Raw genomic sequence first — 19,083 nt, 5'->3', positions numbered from 1 at the left:
AATCTGAAATAAATAAATAAATGAGGAAAGCTCAGTCAGTAAGCATCTTGGAGAAGAGAAGTGATTAGTTATACTATGGCATTCCTTCATAGATTTATGTCCCAAGAAAGACAAACCTTTCCTTTATCCATGCCAGACTCCAGGCCAGCAGGTTAGGCGACTTACAGCGGAGTGCTCTTTGCATGACGTGGGCTCTTGTGCCCGTCCTTGGATACAGCCCCCGGGAAGATACTGACAGGATCTCTCTACACCCTTGAGAGTTGCACACTCGTTTTTCTTGACTAACCACCAAGAGCAGCTTAACTTGTCTCATCAGTGAGATTCAGCTCACATTAGCTTTCCCGCTGACTCCAGCCTGCTTAACTGCGTCCTTTGGCACTGTGCTACTGAGAGTGGCAGGGAAGAAACAGAGTTTTTCCAGTGACTACAGTGCCTCTGGGTTTGCCATTACAAGCTGAGCTCATATCAAGTCCCACAGCAAATTCATTTCTACAACCTGCCTATCTCAAATACGAAAGATGTCACCGACAGGCACCTCTTGGAGGAAAACAAAAGACAAAGACACACAACTACCTTTTTCTATCCATACTTTATTGCAAGTGTACATATAGTTATTTATATTTTATTTTAAACAGATTCCTTTCATGGAAAGGAGAGACACTTTTACCATTAAAATAGAGTGATTATACCATGAGTATTTTACAAATATGTACAAATATTGGCAGCTAGTTTCTAACATCAGTTCATAAATGCTTACACATATACCCCCTCTACCAAACTAGTCAAAACCAAAAGTAAGAGACCTTCTAAATCCAAAAGACAAATAACAAAAAATTCTGTTACTAGTAGGAACAGGGTTTGATGGGGTTTTTTTGTATGAATACAAAAACTTGCATAATACATATTCACAGTGCTTGTAAGGTATCAATTAATTCTTGGTCTACATACACAAGTGTCTGGTCTCTCCTTCATATACATTTCTAACTTATAGTACTGTGTAGACCAGAGAGAAGATGGTCAGACCTGGAGTTTGCCTTCCCCACCAGCCATGAATAAATACAAGAAACCCCCATGTACAACAAGGCAGTGTATGCCAGAGCCAGTGACACTATTTTTCAGGCATCGGTGTATTTTGTAACCAGTGACAGTAGGATTACAGCATTTTATCAAATCCATTGAATGCTTGGTAACTGCACAAAAAGGAAAAAACCAAACTGCTTAGTGTCAACAGACACTTTGGTAAGATGGTCAGGCTGAAGCAGGTATGCATGTGATTGTCTTTCAGACAAGTGTGCACAGATGTGAGCACGTGGTGCACGTGTGTTTTACGACACTTTTCTGAACTACTATACCTCTGGAATTTTGAGCCTTTTTCCAGTTAACAACCATTGCCAGAACCACAACTAATTTTACATCTGTACAGGTAGGAGACCAACACTTTAGCAGACCTTATCCACAGTCGCAGCAGTAAAAGCCATCCCCCTCCAGCTCTGCAGGGGCTGGGAGAACAAGGCTGCTACCTGGAGCATGGCCAACTGGCCTCCTGGATCCTGGCCATGCCCATTCCCCACAGCTTATGGACAAACAGGCCCAAAGGTAAGGGGGAGCAACTTACAGCAGTAGGCTTGAATGGATTGTTCATGAGCAGCCAGATATCCTCTACCCTTTAGGAGAGTTTATTTTGGATGCAGTAAACATACCTCAAGTACTCTGTAAAGGCATTTTGGCTTTGCTTGGAAGAAGGGAAAAAAAGACTACAGTGAGTACACAACTCTTAATTGTTCATTACAAAAACAGAAAGAACAGTGTGATCAAAGAGGGCATGGTCAATTAAGCTGTGGCTACAGTGAGCTTGTGCCCATCATTCTTTCCTTAAACACACTGCTAGGCTTTGGTGCTGGCTTCATCTCAGAGATGTACACCCACTAATGCCACTTCAGTAAATGTGGATGCACCTACACACTCTTGTCTCTACACCACACTCCCTTGCATAGAAATAGTGAGATGACAGGTTTCATGGGTTTACTATTTTAACTGTTTATGGGAACACAATTTACCAGACAACTACTAAGTCTGCAAGCTCACCATCAAAGCAGCAGCTCAAACCATCATTGTCATGGTCTGGCTTCCTTCTTTTCCCGAATTTGTCTGTCTTCAGCTTTTGAGTGATCAACACTGCACAACACACACTTCCTCAACCAGCAGAATAGCATCAGTCTGCTTATAGAGGTTGCCAGAAAATGAATAGCTTCCACCTGCATGGTTGTCAAAAGCTGTGCACACATGCCTGTAAGTACAAGCTTCCCAAATGTTAGGAAAATGATGAGGGGAGGAAATACTGGGAGAAGATAGGGAAGGAAAACCGACATACATTTATTTGGATGTAACAAGGTAGCAAGATGCTTTCCACATGAAATGCTTGACTCCAACAGCATTATCACTGTTTTCCTAGTGAGAGCAAGCACAGCCAGCTCTCCACTTGAAATCACCAAACGAGTACCCTTGGTTTGGCACACAAACACCCTACACTTCCACCATCACCACCAGTACTACAGCACCACACACGCACATTTGCATGACCTATCCGTGACCAAGGAGACAGTCACTCTCTCTGTTCTTCCAGTCCATACTTGCCTCCTAAACAGAGGAAATATTTCTAAGGAACAGATTTATTAAAAACAAAGAACAACACAAAAGTATGATTCTAAGTAAGGGGTGATCATGCCTGGACAAATTCTCCAGTCACACTCCTGTCTTCAAGAGACAGCCAATTAATGCTCTTAATTTGTCGTCTGTACTCTCAGGAACAGCCAAGTCATTTGTTTTATTCCCTCCTCCGTTTCCCCATAGATAAAAGGATTTCTTTACCATCTGCATCATGGCAGTACTAGACAGCTGAGAAACAGTGCCATTTGTTGCATGAAAAAAAGAAAGCATATTGTATTTGGCTGGATGCTTGCAACAAAATAAAACAAACAAGAAATTCCTGGTACAGCGGGTCTTGCTCCCAGTAAAGCAAATAGGCAATTTGTGTTCACTACAACAGGAAAAGACTAGACACTTCCACACACAGCCCTCCAAATATCCTCAGAGTACATCCTGGCCTGACAACTGTTGGCAGTGTTGCAGCAACACAAACTCAAGACAACCAAACTATCTGTACACTAGCATTAACATAAATGGACCACAAAAGAAAGGAAGGAAGATAAACCAACAGAGACTTTACATTTCTTTCTGACAAAGCCACCAGGTCTCAGTGCTCAGCGTCAGTTTTGGTCCGCTGTTTTTGGTTTTTATGTTGGTTGTGTCACTACTAATGGCGCAGGCCGCTTCCATTTTCTGCTCAGACAGACACTTCAAACGCCAACATTAAGTGCTACGCTCCAGTTGATTTGCCCTGTAGTCAGGTCTGCAGAAGCGATGCCACTTACTGATTAAGGAGATGAATAACAAAGCTGCTCACAATCTCCTGCAAGAACCAGACTGACATCATATGTGTTAATGAGGTATATATTTCCATGATGAGCTGTTTCCTGGTACGGAAGAGCTCCAATCTCATTACACCACAAACTCCTCTGGGAGCTGGTCCTCTCCCAGAAGATCCAAGGAGAGGCAGTTCATGGACCGCTTCCCGTAAAGGGCAGACTTGGTTTTGCAGTCTGCCGTGGAGTAAACGCAGCCGTAGACAGACAGCTTATCCTCCAGGCTGCAGCCAAAGGTGTAGCTGTGGGACGTGTCTGAGGACAGCGTAGCACTCAGCGGCGGGTGCCGGTGCTTGTAGAGGCGGATGTCATCCAAACTCTGGCTGTGCTGCTCCGTGCAGCTCCTGCCTTTGGGCGATCGCACCTGCCAGTTCAGTAAGACACACACGAATAAAAAGGATGAGCTCAGATGCAGCCTAAGGATGCTGGTTGCGCACACTACAAGTTTCTCAAAATTGTTATTCCACTCCTTCAAAACTGCCTCACCAACCTTCTGAAGGACATTGGCTTAACAAAGCAGCTCTGAACCACTGAGAAATGACAAGTGTGTTAAGGTGATCTGCCATGTTGAGCCACATCCTGCTCTGTCTGTGCTGTGTCCAGCACAGTGAAAGAAACACTTGACAGGTACTGACACCTGAATGATCTGACCCTTCTTGGCAGATCCATGCAGTCATCCCCTAATGGACAAAGTGCATGTAACAAAAAACTTATCCCCAACCGCTTGAACACAAGAGTTGATGAAAGTCTAATGAGCTGAAGGGAAGGTTCAGAAGGCAACGATGCAAACTAACGGGTCATGGTGTCCAAAATTCACTAAGTGCAATATACAGTGTCACCTATGCGACACTCTTCAGCAATGAAGAAAACGGGAGTACCAAACTAGTGGTAATTCCTAGAAGCACAAGATGCATCAAATCAGCCTCCATGGAAGAATTATTGACCACTCGAGACATTTCCAACTTCCCCACCTGTTTTTCTTCTTGCTCTGTCTCTTCATAGTCAGTTTTTAAATTAAGTCTGATTTCAGGAACATTGCTTTTAAAGCAAGATACTTCTGCTGGCAACACAGAAAACTTCCTCCTAGTATCGCTTCTCTCACCTCCATGGGATAGGTATTAAGAAACTGCCCTGAGGAAACCCTGCAGTGGTTCAGCTGCACTCCTGGAAACCAGCACACACTGTATTGTCCAGTCAACACTTAAGAAACCCAGTCCTGCAGTGTTTAGTTACATGGCTTTGTAAGGAAGGTTTGGAGTTTGCTTTTTTTTCCAAGATGTACCAAATATTTGACTCATAGAAGTGGCAGCCAGATCTTTGCAATTGTTTAGACAGTCCTGTGTTGCTCAGAAACATTCTTATAAAGCAGCTGCCTCTTGATCAATTAATGGCATAAGCATGTGTTGGTAAAAGCATTAACGTTAAAAACATTACTTTGAGCAAAGTGCCTACTCCCTGCCTTGCACTCTTAAGTCATTCCACTCAAATACAGGAGTAAGTTATTTATTATTCGTACTGCAGCATCTTCAGCTTTGGAAAAAATAACCAAGATTTTATTTAGATCTCCCATAACACCTTACAGATTATTTTGCTGATAGGTGAAAATTTCTTATCACTTTTGACTGGGTCCAGGAAGAAGCACAAAAAGAAGAAAAAAATCCCCAATAAATTCTTGAATTCCTAATTCAGAAAAGTTGAGGGACTAAAGGGGAAAACAGTGAATAGATTTAAAAAATTCTTTTAGCAGATAAGGCTAATTTGGATTCAGAGAAAGAAAAATATGGTGGAGGCTTGTGGAGGTTTGTTTTGTCTCTTTTCTTAAAGACAAAAAAACCCACAACACATTTCCACCCCAACAGGTACAGTTACACTTTTAAAAGAAATATTGCTTGGCCTTAAAAAGACATTTTAATAAGCTTTTATCCCAAGCACAGCTTACCATATGACGTATTTTAACATATATAGTTACCCCTTTTCTAGGGTTTCATGAAAAGAAAACGTTGACAACAAAGACTTGAGCACACACACAGTATAATCACAGAAATGATAGTAATTAGAGCTTGAGCATCTGGGTTTGTTCTGTTGTGAGCTCCTACTGGCTCACAGGAAGATGATCATGTTTCCAACCCACATCCAAAATGCAGGGATGGTCTTGACTCTACATTGCCCTGAAAATTGGGAACTTTCCCATCTGCAAGCCTCAGGCAGACAATAGCTGGCTTGCAAGACATCTTTGCCAATTGCTCCAAATCTCCCTGTACTATTCCAGACCTAAATGCTGCTCATCTTACTCCTGATAGCAGTTGCTGGCCAACAGTTGGTTTTGTTTCCACCATTTAAAACCAGTCGAACCCAGTCCAACCAGCTTCAGCTGATTTACAGCTGTCTGCTAGACCTGGGTTCGCCACCTGCGCGCTGACAGACCCTCCTGCCGAGCACCCCTCCTTACCTGCTCAAGAGATTCCACACTTTGACCTCTCATTTTTATCAACGTGACTTGCACCACAGACAGCGATTCCTGATTTATAGCTGCAAAGGAGAAGCAGGACGTGAAAAGCATTGCAGGTTTGAGGTTTTGTGGGCTGTGGAAAAGGGAAGTTGTTCTCACAGGCCACATTCAAGCAGTGCTATCCTACAGATATAAATATACATCAGTAAGCACCCTCAATGCTTTGGGAGTTTCGCTCACAAGTACTCCTTTTTGCCCCTAAGGAACAGTGCTTTAAAAACTCCCAAGGAAACAGCTTCTCACCAACTTGTCCCTTATTCACCCATCTTGCTCTGCAATAAAGTTGTATGCCTTAAGGCCAGACAGCTCCTCCAGGACCCCATTTGTCAAGCATTCCCTGGATGTACCACAAGCTGAAAAACCTGACCTGTTAATTCCTGCAACTAGCCCATTAATCTGTGGCTGAACTCCTTCACTGTTTTGTGGTACAGAAGATTTTAAAGCCATGTCCTTCACTACAAAAGGTTTACCTCAGTTATCTTTTTGCCATTAACCGAGTACGAACTTGACAAATTTGGGAGAGACCTTGAGAAGCACAAGAGAAGGGCAACACTGTACAATGTAGGGGCTAGCCTTTAACCTCTGGATGAGCTGACTTCAGATCCAGCTGCAGTAGGGCAGTAAGTAGCACTGGCAGTTGTTTGGAAGGAGAGACAGCTTTCTTAGATGCCTCAGATTATGCCTGTTGCTAGATGCTGAAGAAAATGACCGAGCAGTAGCAGAAAGCCATCTCACCTTGGCAGCTAGCAGCCTCTAGAGGAAGAGATTCAACAGATTCTCCCACCGTGGCCTCCTCTAACTGGTCTCCCTCTAAAGGTTCGTCTACAGGCACCTCCTCTGGCTCATCTACTGCCAGCTCAAGTTCTAGGAGGAAGAGAGCAGCAGGAGAAGGGTTAGCATGACACTTCTGCTCTAAGCTGCTTCATGTTCTTCCACCCCCCATTCTCCTGCTGGTAGAAGGCAAGAGTGGGCTTAGAAGCTGCTCCACATCTCCCAGTTCTTTACCGTCATCCTGAGAGTCATCTTCAGGCCGCCCTTTGCTGCCGCTGTCAATGCCAGAGCTGCCGTAGCTGACGGTTGAGCTGCAGGATTTCTCTTTCCTGTGCACCCGGTCAATGCCGAAGGGCTCATCCACTGACATCTCCACTGAGACCCGGTGCCTGGAGTCAGCCTCAATGCCAGAGGTGTGGGAGCTGCCGTGGCTGCCCGTGGACTGGCGCGAGAGGCGCTTGTCCCTGCGGCTGCCCCCGCTGCTCCCGCTGCCGCGCGAGTTCTTGTCGCACGGGTCCAGGTCCATGTCCAGCGTGTCGCTGATGTAGGACTCCCGGTAGCGCTTCTTCTCTGAGAGAGAAGAGAGAAGAAACCGTGGGGAACTTTTAAGCAAGAGCAGAGGAAGGGAAGCAAAGATAATCAGCAAGTTCTGGGACTGGCACAACCTGACAATTAAGAAACAACTGCCACAGCTAGTGAACAAACATGGGAGCAGTTTCATATTTTGTTTGCTCAACAGATACTTGTAAAAGGATTAGTCAGATTTGCAGTAAACCCAGCATCTCCTGAATTAGAACAGCCAGATAGAGGCAGTTATGATACAGAAAATAGTAGCTTCCAGAGTGAAGGAAAGGTCAAAAAGAGGAACTACTTAGCTAACCTAAGTGCTTGGTCTTTAAAAACAAAGTGCACTGATTGTTTCTTGTAACAGTCACCAACATACGGAGACAGCTAGCTAAGAGCAGGATACTAATGGCTGGCACTGATTAAAGATTTATTATTTCTCCCATGGCTTCTATCTATTATATGCAGAGAGGTGTGCTGAGGGTGGTCAAGAAATTCAGGAGACACTAGTAGACACAAAGCAATCTGGGGCCTTTCGCCCACGCATACATGATAGTGAGCCCTTCTACAGGTGACTGGCAACTGCCACTGGTTTTGCCTGCACAGCTCAAGGCCAATCCCGTAACCCCTGAAGGGAGGGGTAGGAATAACCAAGCTAGATGAGACCAAAAGCAACCTTGCCCTGTACACTAGCTCCATGCAACCAACGATTACCACTTCAGAGACAGATGTAAGCTCCTTAGAGTTAGTCAAGATGGGCAAAAACCAGAAACAAGCGTCTTCCTGACTTCTCCCTGGAAGGAGCCGGCCTGTGTCCTCAGTCAAGAGGACCAGCTACTGCTGGATGACTTCTACTGAACTTGAAGGTAACAAGACAAGGCTTATAAACTCCAGAGAAGACAGAAAGTGTGAATGGAGGATCCAGGAAATAGCAGTCAGGAAAGAGGTAGTGTGAAAAAAACAAGCACTCAGGAGAAGGCTAAAAGGGAATTGGACATAGTCCTCTGAAATGCATTAAAAACATTTAAAGGGAGAGGTAGGCTAAGAACTTGAGATCCAGCCTGCAGAAAAATTAAAGGGGGAAAGCTGAGAGATGGTGAAATGACTGAAGTTTGCCTGAAAGGATACCAGGTACCATCAAAGTTCAAATCACTGTTCCTATGGAGAGGGGATCCCATCAGAAATTACAAACTCTGGGAATCCTGATCTGCTCTCACCTGTAACTCCTAGCTCTTTACTGTTGGACACCACAGACTAAATTGTGTGCAGTGTTTAGTAAAGGGCACTAAAAAAAATTTAAGACACAAGCTCACAACTTGCACTGCTGCTTGAGCACAAGAATATTTTACCCCAATGGAAAGCTTTTTGTGCAAAATTACTTCCACTCAGAAGCATGTGTCAAATGTGCATAAACTGGGAGCACAGGGGGCGAGGATCTCTTACTTCAGAGGGAGATATTGCCCTTCTACTGCTCTCGCACACACACATTCTGATCACAGTTGAGCAGTGTGGGAGCCATAACAAACACTTCTCAGTAATGGACTGGAAACACATCTAACACCTCTATTTCTCTCACGGGCTTCCTGATAAGGCAGAAACACCATTAATTAGATAGAGAGCAGCCACCATGAAGCAACGGTGAAACCTAACATGCTGTACTCTTGTCCTTACCAAAGTCACCTGCTCTTCTGTCACATACCTTCAGCCTCCTCCAGCTTTTGGATCTGCTTCAACACCGGCTGGATATTCAGAAAGAGCCGGTGGCTGTTGCTGAGGAGCTGCAGCAAGTGCCGTGACCTGAAGGGGCACCCCGTGTAGTAAACCAGTTTCCGTGCAGAGGGCAAACCATCTGGCTGGATCTCAAATTTTTTCCCCTGTGTGAAGAGGAGAGATGCCAGCGGAATGAGCCAGAGCACATTTTCGGCAACAGCTACCAGAGATAGCTGCCGTCTTGTGCACACAAGTGACAGGGCTGAGGTGGCAGCACCGGCAGCTTTATCAGGTCCCAGGCATCATCCCAGCCTGCTGCCAGATGGCCCCCGTTCCATGACACTCACCAGAAATGCCAGCTTCCCGATGTGTGACCAGGGAAAGTCGTACAGGAGCTGCCGAACGTGATTCACCTCCTGCAACACATCAAACTCGGAGTGACAGAGGGACTGGCAGGTACAGGGTGGAGTCAGTGATGTGCAAAGAATTTGCAAACAACGGAGAATTTGAGATATGCGGAGCCTGGCGCTTGCAGGGGAGGCAGAGGAGCTGCGGTAAGGGGGGAGGGCAGGACATGACAGGGGAGCTAGGCAGAGTTAATGCTACACCAGAAGGCTTTCACGGCAATCTGTTACCTGATAGATGTGCATTCCTCTCAGGGTCAGGCCCAGGATAACTGTTGGATGATCCTCCTTCTTATCCTAAAAGAACAGAAGAGCCTGGAGTCAAAGGTTAATCTGCAAAGACCACGCTTTTGTTCTGGCACCTACTGCAGGAGAGGTAGCTCATCTGCTCATCAGGCAGATGCCTTTGGCTCATTTGGTTTTTATTGTGTTTGTAAAGTGCACCTTGCCTTCTTGACCCCTTAAATATCTACACCTAAAATCCCCTCATCCTGGGTGACTCAAGCATTTCACCAGCAACCACCCTAGCTGCCCTGGACAGGGAACCCCGTAGCTTTAATGATTTGAGGGCATGGCCAATTACTGCTCTCAGAGGTACTTTGCAACCTCCTGACTGTCACACGCCGTCTCTGCTGTCCCCAGGAACATGCACCTCTGTTGCTCTCCAGGTGACAGAGAGCCTGAAACAAAAGGGACACCTGTCCCCTTGTTCTCATCCAGGGACTTGCTGGACCTTTAGTGTCCCTTGGCTGGAGGGAGATAATCAATGCCTAGTTACAGAGACTTTCCTTCTAACCTTTTCATCTCAGTGTTGGGAGCAGGTAGTTTTAAATGCTTACAGCTAGGCCTTGTTTTTCCTCATGCTATATCTTGGTATGACATACTCTGTCTATCATGAGATACCTTTGCTCAAAGACCAAAAGAAAAGTCACAAACTAGCTCTTTCAGTCTTTCCTGGCACAGCAGAGTTATGGAGAGGAACTGATACTTTTCTTGCTAGGAGAAGCAGGAGGAGGGAAATTGAGGGTAAAAAGAATTATGGGCTCACACAGTGCAAACTTGCATAAAAACTTCCTCCCATCTGGCTTCTCAAGATGCAAGCCTTATGCCATCATATTACATCACCCTGGTAGCATCCATGTCTCCAGTTTCAAGTCACTAAGAAATGCTTTCTGCTGCCTAAGGGCAAAGAGCTTTGTAAATGTGGGTCTGGAGGAGAGGTTTGGGGCTTGGTGCTGTGTTTTCTTTCAAGAATTCCCAATCTCAGTAGCAGTCATGAGGAGAATGTAAGACAAAAGTGACTGCTTTTGCAATTTCAGGGAAGCCAGCACACTGACACCTTCACCTGGCACCTCTGTGTGCTTGACTGGGAGCACCATGAGTCAGGGGTCACCCAGGAGGAGGACAGCTCATCACAAGATGAGAGAACTGTGTCACATGGCAGGAAGAAGAGCACATCAGGGATGAAAGGCGTCAGGCATGAAGGAGTTAGTAACGCATAAAAGTTCAAGTCAGTCGAGAGTTTGGATATTAAGAGCAATCAATTTCACAGCCCTGGTGCTTTCAGGTAGAAATTGTATCCCGTCCTGCCAGATGGAATTTCTTATAGCATTCAAGTGTAATCAATGCTTTTATGACTGCATTCTTAACAGCATTGGAAATAAAACACAGAGGACAGAGGAGAGGTAGGGGGAACAAGGAAACTGAAACTAAGCCTGGGCTACAGACAAAACTGTCCTCTACAAAATGCCTATTTCTCCAATAACTAGAGCTGATAAATCTGTTCAAAAGACACAGATACCTCCCAGACACAACTCCCACAGAGCACAACCAACCAAGAAGTTTAATTATGACTGTGACAAAATGGAGTATCTCCATTCAGAAAAAAAAGGTCCAAGTCATTCCTAATTGCATGAGCTGATTTCCACTCACCTAAGTGAAACAGAAAGCTTCTCCATTTTCTAGATCTAAACTCTCTTAGTATGAGAGAATGAAGCAGATCCTGTTTAAGTAGGCTTAGGTAAGGAGTCTAAGACACGGGGACAAGTGAAAACCCAGGAATCCCCAAACTGACTTACAGCTGAAAAACCACCAAGACCTCTGACAGGGATGGAGAGGGGGGTGAGCAAGAAACTCGAGATGACTCAGTGTCAATTATTATATGGCGTTTGTGTGAAAGCTGGCCAATCTCTGGTCACCATTTCAATGAATTGCAACACAAACAACAAAAAGCAGCCTCTCAGTGATTTCTCTTGTGGACGTCTACTGAGAGGCAAGGACAAAAAATAAGTTTTGCCATTCCTGTGGCCTGTTTCTTGGCTGAGGAACAAAACTAGATTCCAGATACACCTGTATATTGGCAACAGATTTGTTTGAGGGGACAGGGTTCATTGGCTCAACATTTTATGCTTGTTTGGCCTCTCTGAATCAGAGGCAACCATCCCTCAAAGAAACAGAATGTGAAAAACGCAGTGAGGCACCCAACTAACGATGGGGAAGAAGTTAAAAATAAGCAGCTCTTTGTTTAACCTTCTGTAGCCTGTAGAAGTGGACAGGCACATCTTCCAGCAGGCAGGACTCCTTAATGAACTTCAGTACTGCTTCCTTAGCGCTCAGCCCTTGCTGTTCTCGGTGCATCTCTGGGGCATGTTTCAAGATGTAGTCGCTCCCCCTCTTTGCAATTATCTAAACCACAAGGAAAACAAACAGGTCAGCAACTCTAAGGCAATCCCCACGGGAGGCAGCTGTGAACAGCAGCAAAGCAGGGACTGGAGATGGAGGAGGTCTGTATAGTCCCTCATGACGTTAGTCCACGTTCACCTCTGCCTCCCTGGAGGATAAGCATTTAAAGTAGCCTAGATGATACCGATGCCTCCAAACAGATCCTATACAGCAAAACTGCAACAGACCAAAACTGCAGAGGTTGTGTCATTTCATTTAAGTACTGGAATTAGTTCTTCTAACTCTTGGCATCCATCACTGCTTATGGGCAGATAACAAATACTGCTCTGCATGCCAACACAATCAACAGCAACATCTCCAAACCATGCAGAAACACTAGGTGGTCCTTTTAAGACCAGAAACTACACATTAGGCTTATTCAGCATTTCAGTCCTCAAAGGGGTGGATAACACTATCTCAAGGTATTTTTTTATCTGTCTGCAGTGGTTGGCAGGCACGTGGCTTTGTTAAGTAGTAGAAGAACCATGCTAGGCCTTTTAGCTTTTGCCTTGCAAGTGCCCAGTTCCCATGCTTGCCCACGTGCTCTCTCTGTACAACACAATGGAGATACTTGCCTCATCTCTCATGCCCCTTCCAGGCTGCAAGCAACAGTGACAGACAAGGGTGTTGGCTGAATTCATCTCACAAAATCCCCCCACCACTGATGGCATCTAAAACTAGATCCCACCAAGTACCCAAGAACATCCTGCCAGGAGAAACCTGCCCTGGCTCAAAACAACCAGACCCCATCACCATCATTGTTCTTGTTCCCACTTTCATTTTATATTAAGCCCCTTGTTTACTCTGTTGGGTGACACCTCTGTGTGCCTTGCCAGAGCAGTTGCCCTCCAAGGAGGAGGACAACATCAATGCTATCAGCTGCACAACATCAGCAGAAAGAGAGACGCCAGCTCCACAGTTGAAAGCTGGGCCGGTCACCCGAGGGCAGCACCGCCTCTCCTCACTAGCACGAGGCTCGGGGCAGCCCTCAGCCAGATCATCTCAAGCACGTGTTGGAGGAAGAGATTGTGTTGGAGGAGATCGTTCAGTATCTCCTCACGGGAGCCCAGGGGCAGGGAGAGAAGCGTCCCCACGCCTGCCAGATTTTGCTCTTTGTAATACTGTAATAAATTGCTCACATACTTGCTTGGGGTTGTGGCTCGGCACAGGGAGCCAAGCTTTGCCTTGGCCTTTGCAATGTTTGCCAGATGAGCAACAGTCTGTGATAAGAACACTTTTAACTGCCTCAGAAACAGCAACAGCACGCCTGAGACCCACCTTTTCCAGCTTTTTGTTAGGCTGCCTCCTGCCAGGCGCCTCGTAGCAAAGAACAGTGTGGGATGAAGGCCTGCTCTCTGGGAGAGAGGCACATTTCTGCCCAGCAAGGCAGGTGGGCTGGGACCTGTGCATAAAGGACACTCCACCAGCCATGCCTCCCTGATGCAACCCCTGTTGCTGCTCTGAACCTTTTCCCCAAAGCAGGAGACAGTGGTGCCTTTCGGGGAAGATGCAACTCACCTGGGGACAAGCAGCCAACTAGCAGAGGCATCTGGGCTTTGACAGCTATTCCCAAAGTGTGAGATGGGCTAAAATCTGCTGTCACAGTGGAGAAAGGAGCTCCAGCACTAAACCAGGTTACAGAGGAGGATCTGTCCTGGTCCCAGTAAACATCCTGCTACAGCAGATGCCATCAGACATTACAGTGACATGTCTGTACCAAAGCTAGTTCCCTTTTCTATTTTGATTACAGCATTTATCAACAATTGACATTTCAATGCAAGAGAACTCTTTGCAGGTAACCAGCTCTGATAGACTTAGCTAATTTGCCTTCATTTGACAAGTAAACAAACTCTTGGCTTTCTAAGCTCTTTGTATGTCTTGGAAGGGCACAAGCCTCTGTGCACATACGTGTGCCCACATACAGATGATTATAAACAAACATGCAGACATATCTCCAGGCCTTTCTCTTACTACAGTCAGGGCAGAGATTAACGACAAAGCAAGCACCTGAGACACTGCATAGCAGTACTGTCTCTTAGGGTTTGTATCTACCCATCCCAGAGGTAAGCATTACAGAGACAAGAACAAAAGGCAATTAACAAAAGATACCTGGGAGTTCTAGTTGATACCAAACTAACATTGAGCCAGCAATGTGTCCTCATGGCCAAGAAGGCCAATGGCATCCTGGGATGCATCAAGAAGAGTGTGGCCAGCAGGTCAAGGGAGGTTCTCCTGCTACTCTACTCTGCCCTTGTGAGGCCTCATCTGGAGTCCTGTGTCCAGTTCTGGGCTCCTCAGCTCAAGAGGGACAGAGAACTTCTGGAGAGAGTCCAGTGCAGGGCCATGGAGGTGATCAAGGGACTGGAGCATCTTTCTGATGAGGAAAGGCTGTGGAAACTGGGGCTGTTCAGCCTGAAGGACACTGAGGGGGGATCTCATTAATACTTACAGGTATTTGAAAGGTGTCTATCAAGAAAATGGGGTAATACTTTTTTTCTGTAGTGTCCAGTGAGAGGGGAAGGGCTGATGGACAAAATCTGGAACACAAGAAGTTCCACTTAAGGAAAAACTTCTTTCTTATGATGGTGAGGGAGCCCTGGCACAGGCTGCCCAAGGATGTTGTGGAGTCTCCTTCTCTGGAGGTTTTCAAAACCTGACTTAACATGTTCCTGTGTGACCTGAAGTTGCATGGCTACAGTTAGGTGCTACCTTGACATAGTTCCTGTTTGTGTAGTCTGTTGACAGAAAAATCCTCCAAAACTTACCCATTGTGGAAAATAAGCCTGAGGTTCAAAATATTTGCCAGCATGGACCTTCTCCTTGTAGTTGCCCAAGTCTGCCTGTAAGCTGTAGGCAGCCAGCAAGAAGTAGATTTCTTCTTTGTGGTTGCACCGAGACATAAGTACTTGCTCCTTGAGATGGCAGTAGTAGAGCTGCCGTGCCACCTTATCGCTGCGAGACACAAAGGCAAACTTACTTGAAGAAAAGAAGGTTCAGGCTCAGATAAGACCCCTCAAACACATCTTCCTTCTGAGAAAAGGGATTAATTTTTGACATCCTTGATGTGTGCCAATGCCACCCTGATAAAGTTATGCATGTGTAGGGAGCACCAAGCCAAGATCAAGGTCTCCTCCCACTAAGCATTGTACAAACATGAGAAACACTGGCTGCTGTGTTGAGGAGCATGAGATCCAAGAAGTTAGGGCAGAAGGCAGATGAAAGAAAAATCATGTCACACCTGTTTTGGAGACTGACTGCATCAAGTACTTCTGTTTCCCTGGAAAGCCTGTAGCAGTCAGGAGAATCAACTCCCTTGAATCCCAGTCCTATTTCTTGCACACCTCTCCTCCTTTCCCCTCTAAACCTGGCACTGCTTTTTCATTTCACCTTGCCTCAAGGTTCAAGGTACTTTTCAACATCTAATTCCCTGCAAGGTAGATCAAAAGACACAGAAGCCTTGGGCTTGTTTTTGTCTTCTTCCTCAAGCTGCTAAACAAGGATGGTCTGATAAGGTGTAACTATCTCATAGAACCGATAACCCACACACCTCTAGCTGTAAGAGCTCCTGAGAAGCAGGCTGCTGACATCTACCTATAGATGAGGTACTGGACACTACAGACTGCTCAGAAAATCATATGTGTGGGTGTGTAGTTTAAAGGGGACACTCTGTGTGGCTTCACAAACCTCTCCAGTTAAATTACCAGTGCAAGAGAAAGCTGGTTGTGACACTAAAGGACATGTACATCAGGGGTGGTAGAATGATATGCAATGTCCTTGTACACCTAAAAGCAAAACTAAACAAAACCCCCACTCAATATCCAAACAGATTGTAGAAGAAAGACTCCTCTACATCCAAAATTAAAAACTATGGAGAGAGGAAAGCAGAACACGCCACCAAGCTTTGTTCAAGACGAGAACAAATGCCAAAAAATTGGTAAAGATTTTAATCCACGCAAATGATCACAGCTCTTGGCTTGCCCCAGGGTCACAGCCATGCCAGAAGCGCTGATGCAAATTAACTCTGTCAGTTGTTCATTTGTAACTATCTCATCCTTTGTTCTGTACTGTGAGTGAGACTGATGGTGTTTTGAGTGCAGCCCATACCTCACGTAAATGGACTACAAATGCAAAACTCTAATTTACAAAGTAATTTCTATTGACCATTTACAACAGTCCATTTCCAGAAGCAGACTGCACACAGAACTCCTCAGTCAGAAAGAAAACAGATCCAAAGTGATTAGCATGTGCTCTGGAGTATAAATTGCTAATTTTGGTATATTCCTCTGATGCTTTTCATACAATCAAAAGACACAAGGCAAAGGGTGTTAATCGTGCTTGGATACTGTCGTCATTCTTGCTCTCTAAACATAGATAGAAAAGTGGTCACAATTTTCCTAGGGATAAGGAGGATAATTCAGGGGGGAAACATTCATGGCTGGGTGAGGAAGTCTGTGAAGGCCTTAAAAAACCAAACATAAAAGAAAAATAAAAAATCTAGCTCAATTTTTAAGCTTATTTCTGTGAGCTGACAGAGATGAGTTTAAGAAAGAAACTATTTTTCTTGCCTTTAAGAACATGGTGAATAATTCAAAGCACAGAAAGGAACTCACCTTATCACTCTTCCATTTTCTACGTAGTACTGTACTCTGAAGAATGCAACAAAAGGAGGGGTGAATTTTTCTGTGCCCTAGAGCAGAGAGAGAAAGCAAGTTAAATAACATTCAGTATCCAAAATTCCTGTTACCCCATCTGGTAACGTTCTCCCAGGCTCGCTCCCCATGTTGTTTTTCCTTTTCTGCTTTTGGCTCTAGGCAAGTTTTAGGGAGTGATCTGGTCTGTCTTTTGGAGACTCACAGCAATGAGGCACGGTAAAACATTTAGACAGGCTGCATGGCAAAACAGCCTAGGGAGGGCAGAAGATTTTGGATGTGGGGGGCTGGGGATGGCTAAGCAGGTATGAAGGAGTCACAGGGTAGCTGGAGGCAGAGCCGCAGTAACTGCCTCCCATCTCAGTGTTGCACGGCAGCGCCGCGTTTGGCAGCTGCGCTCAGCGTTTGCTGCCCGCGGCTGCGGCACACAGCTTCCCAGTAACTCCTCGTCCTTTGTTTGGCAGCACTAAACGTTTAGTTATTCACACCTTCCCGCAGCCGCAGACCAAAAGGAGACGCTGATGTCTGCTTTGCATGGGAGATGTCTGTTAGAAGAACGCCAGCAAGAGCTCTGTTGTTGTTTCAACTACAGCCTGCCCTTCAGACTTACAAGCTTGTTTAAACAGAAGGGAAAAGAAAAAAAGAAAAGGGGAAGAAAAAAAAGGGAATATCTTATCTTACTAGCTCATTTTCATCTCTCCTACTTCGTCATTCCCTTCTGTAACATTTATACAGGTAACTTTGCTCACACAGGCAGTTCCAAGGCTTTGCTGGTTAGACCCATCTCACTGGGACAAGGTACGTACGTAGCGTGCCAGCAATTTCTTGATTATCATGTAAATATAGCATCATATAACTGTTTTGGTTGGAAAAGACCTTTAAGATCCTCAAGTCCAACCACTAAACTAACATCACCAAGCCCACCACTAAACCATGTCCCACAACACCTCATCTACACGTCTTTTAAATATCTCCAGGGATGGGGACTCCACATATTTACATCTATTTCTGGAAATATTTACATTTTAATTCTGGAACTTGTTGACAGTCACACTACTGCTATCAGCTTTCCACCTAAAACCTCCTCATAGGAATGAAATCCTGTCTGCTAACATAGTCCCAACAGCCTAAATCCTCTCAGCCCTCAGTACTGCTAATGGCAACTCACTCAGCCTCAGTGTTACAAGAATCCAGCCTCAAAACAACCACAAACCATACTCCATCCTGAGGTGACCAGAAACACCTGCCTCGGGAAACCCTCCCTGGCTGGACAGGCAGCCCTCCACACAACTGGTAGCTGCCTCTGAAGTAACTCTCACTTGTTTGAGAGAAGCAGCATGGGTGATAAGGGAGATTCCCCGACCTCACTAGTCATCTGCAAATTTCTCTAAGCAGCAGAAGTAGCAAGCGTGCCTACTCTGCAAAAGAAAACCCTTAAGGAAAGTAGAAAAAGACATAATGAGCTAATTAAGATATCTGAATGTAATTGCGTACTGCACTTTGCTCTAGACTGCGGCTCCTCTAATAATGACACACACAAACAGGCATTATCATGTCTGAATGACTGGCACTAAACAATTGCATAGTCTTGTCTTCACGTAGCTTTTCCCTCCCTTGACAGAGCTGGCTAGCCTTAAAGAACTACAAATCTCAAACTAAACATCCTTCCACTTGCTCCACTCTCCTTTTGCATGTGCTCTGGAAGAGTCACAGCTTCATCCCCCTCCCTCATATCAGGTTCAAGAACAAAAGATCACTTTACGCTGTTCTACTTCAGGATAGCAATGAGGTCTCCAGATTTTTCATGGGCTCAGCTAAGTTTAAAAGAAAGACTGACTAACTAATCTTCTCCAATCCTGTAGCAGCTAAACAGCAACCATGTGGCTACTGTTGCTCAGGTAAGGTTGTGTAAGGGGTGATTTTAGCTCCTAATTAATTGTGCAGTTGTGGACAAGTCACTGTAACTTGCTAGAGAACACTGTTCTGCAGATCATCCTCAAAAGATGCTGTGTGGCCCTTAATTTAAGTGCTTTCATTTCACTCTGTAGTCCAATACCAAAACAGTAGCCTCTGAAATGAAACATCTGCCTTACTTTGATGGTCTCTTTCTTCCACTCCTTTGAAAAATATTTGCTAAGCTTCTGCTCCAGGTCCATAAAAACATACTCATTATCTGAAAGACAACAGGAAAAAGCATTTAATATTAAAGAACTAGAAATTCTTACTCATTAAATACTTAGATGGCTATACATGTTGTTTTAAAAGCAATACAC

The 19,083-nt window shown here is 45.1% G+C and overlaps 1 protein-coding gene across 4 annotated transcripts in view; it reads right to left on the bottom strand.

Annotated features, from left to right (window-relative positions):
- Positions 1-591: 591 nt before the first annotated feature.
- The window catches only part of FRMD1 (FERM domain containing 1), a 42,971-nt gene continuing 24,479 nt past the window's right edge, over positions 592-19,083 (bottom strand). For all 4 annotated transcript variants that reach the window (XM_061991580.1, XM_061991578.1, XM_061991577.1 and 1 more), the window contains exons 4-14: positions 18,904-18,983; positions 16,772-16,848; positions 14,927-15,113; positions 11,970-12,125; positions 9,672-9,737; positions 9,384-9,452; positions 9,026-9,200; positions 6,997-7,332; positions 6,727-6,855; positions 5,932-6,011; positions 592-3,846 (exon numbers count right to left, since the gene is read on the bottom strand). In XM_061991580.1, coding sequence (XP_061847564.1) covers positions 3,559-3,846; positions 5,932-6,011; positions 6,727-6,855; positions 6,997-7,332; positions 9,026-9,200; positions 9,384-9,452; positions 9,672-9,737; positions 11,970-12,125; positions 14,927-15,113; positions 16,772-16,848; positions 18,904-18,983 — 1,643 coding nt within the window. In that variant the 3' untranslated portion in view covers positions 592-3,558. The remainder of the gene's footprint in view (positions 3,847-5,931; positions 6,012-6,726; positions 6,856-6,996; positions 7,333-9,025; positions 9,201-9,383; positions 9,453-9,671; positions 9,738-11,969; positions 12,126-14,926; positions 15,114-16,771; positions 16,849-18,903; positions 18,984-19,083) is intronic.

The sequence above is a fragment of the Colius striatus genome, chromosome 2 (genome assembly GCF_028858725.1).
Source record: "Colius striatus isolate bColStr4 chromosome 2, bColStr4.1.hap1, whole genome shotgun sequence".
Classification (NCBI taxonomy): domain Eukaryota; kingdom Metazoa; phylum Chordata; class Aves; order Coliiformes; family Coliidae; genus Colius; species Colius striatus.
This window is presented reverse-complemented; position numbering and strand designations above follow the sequence as displayed.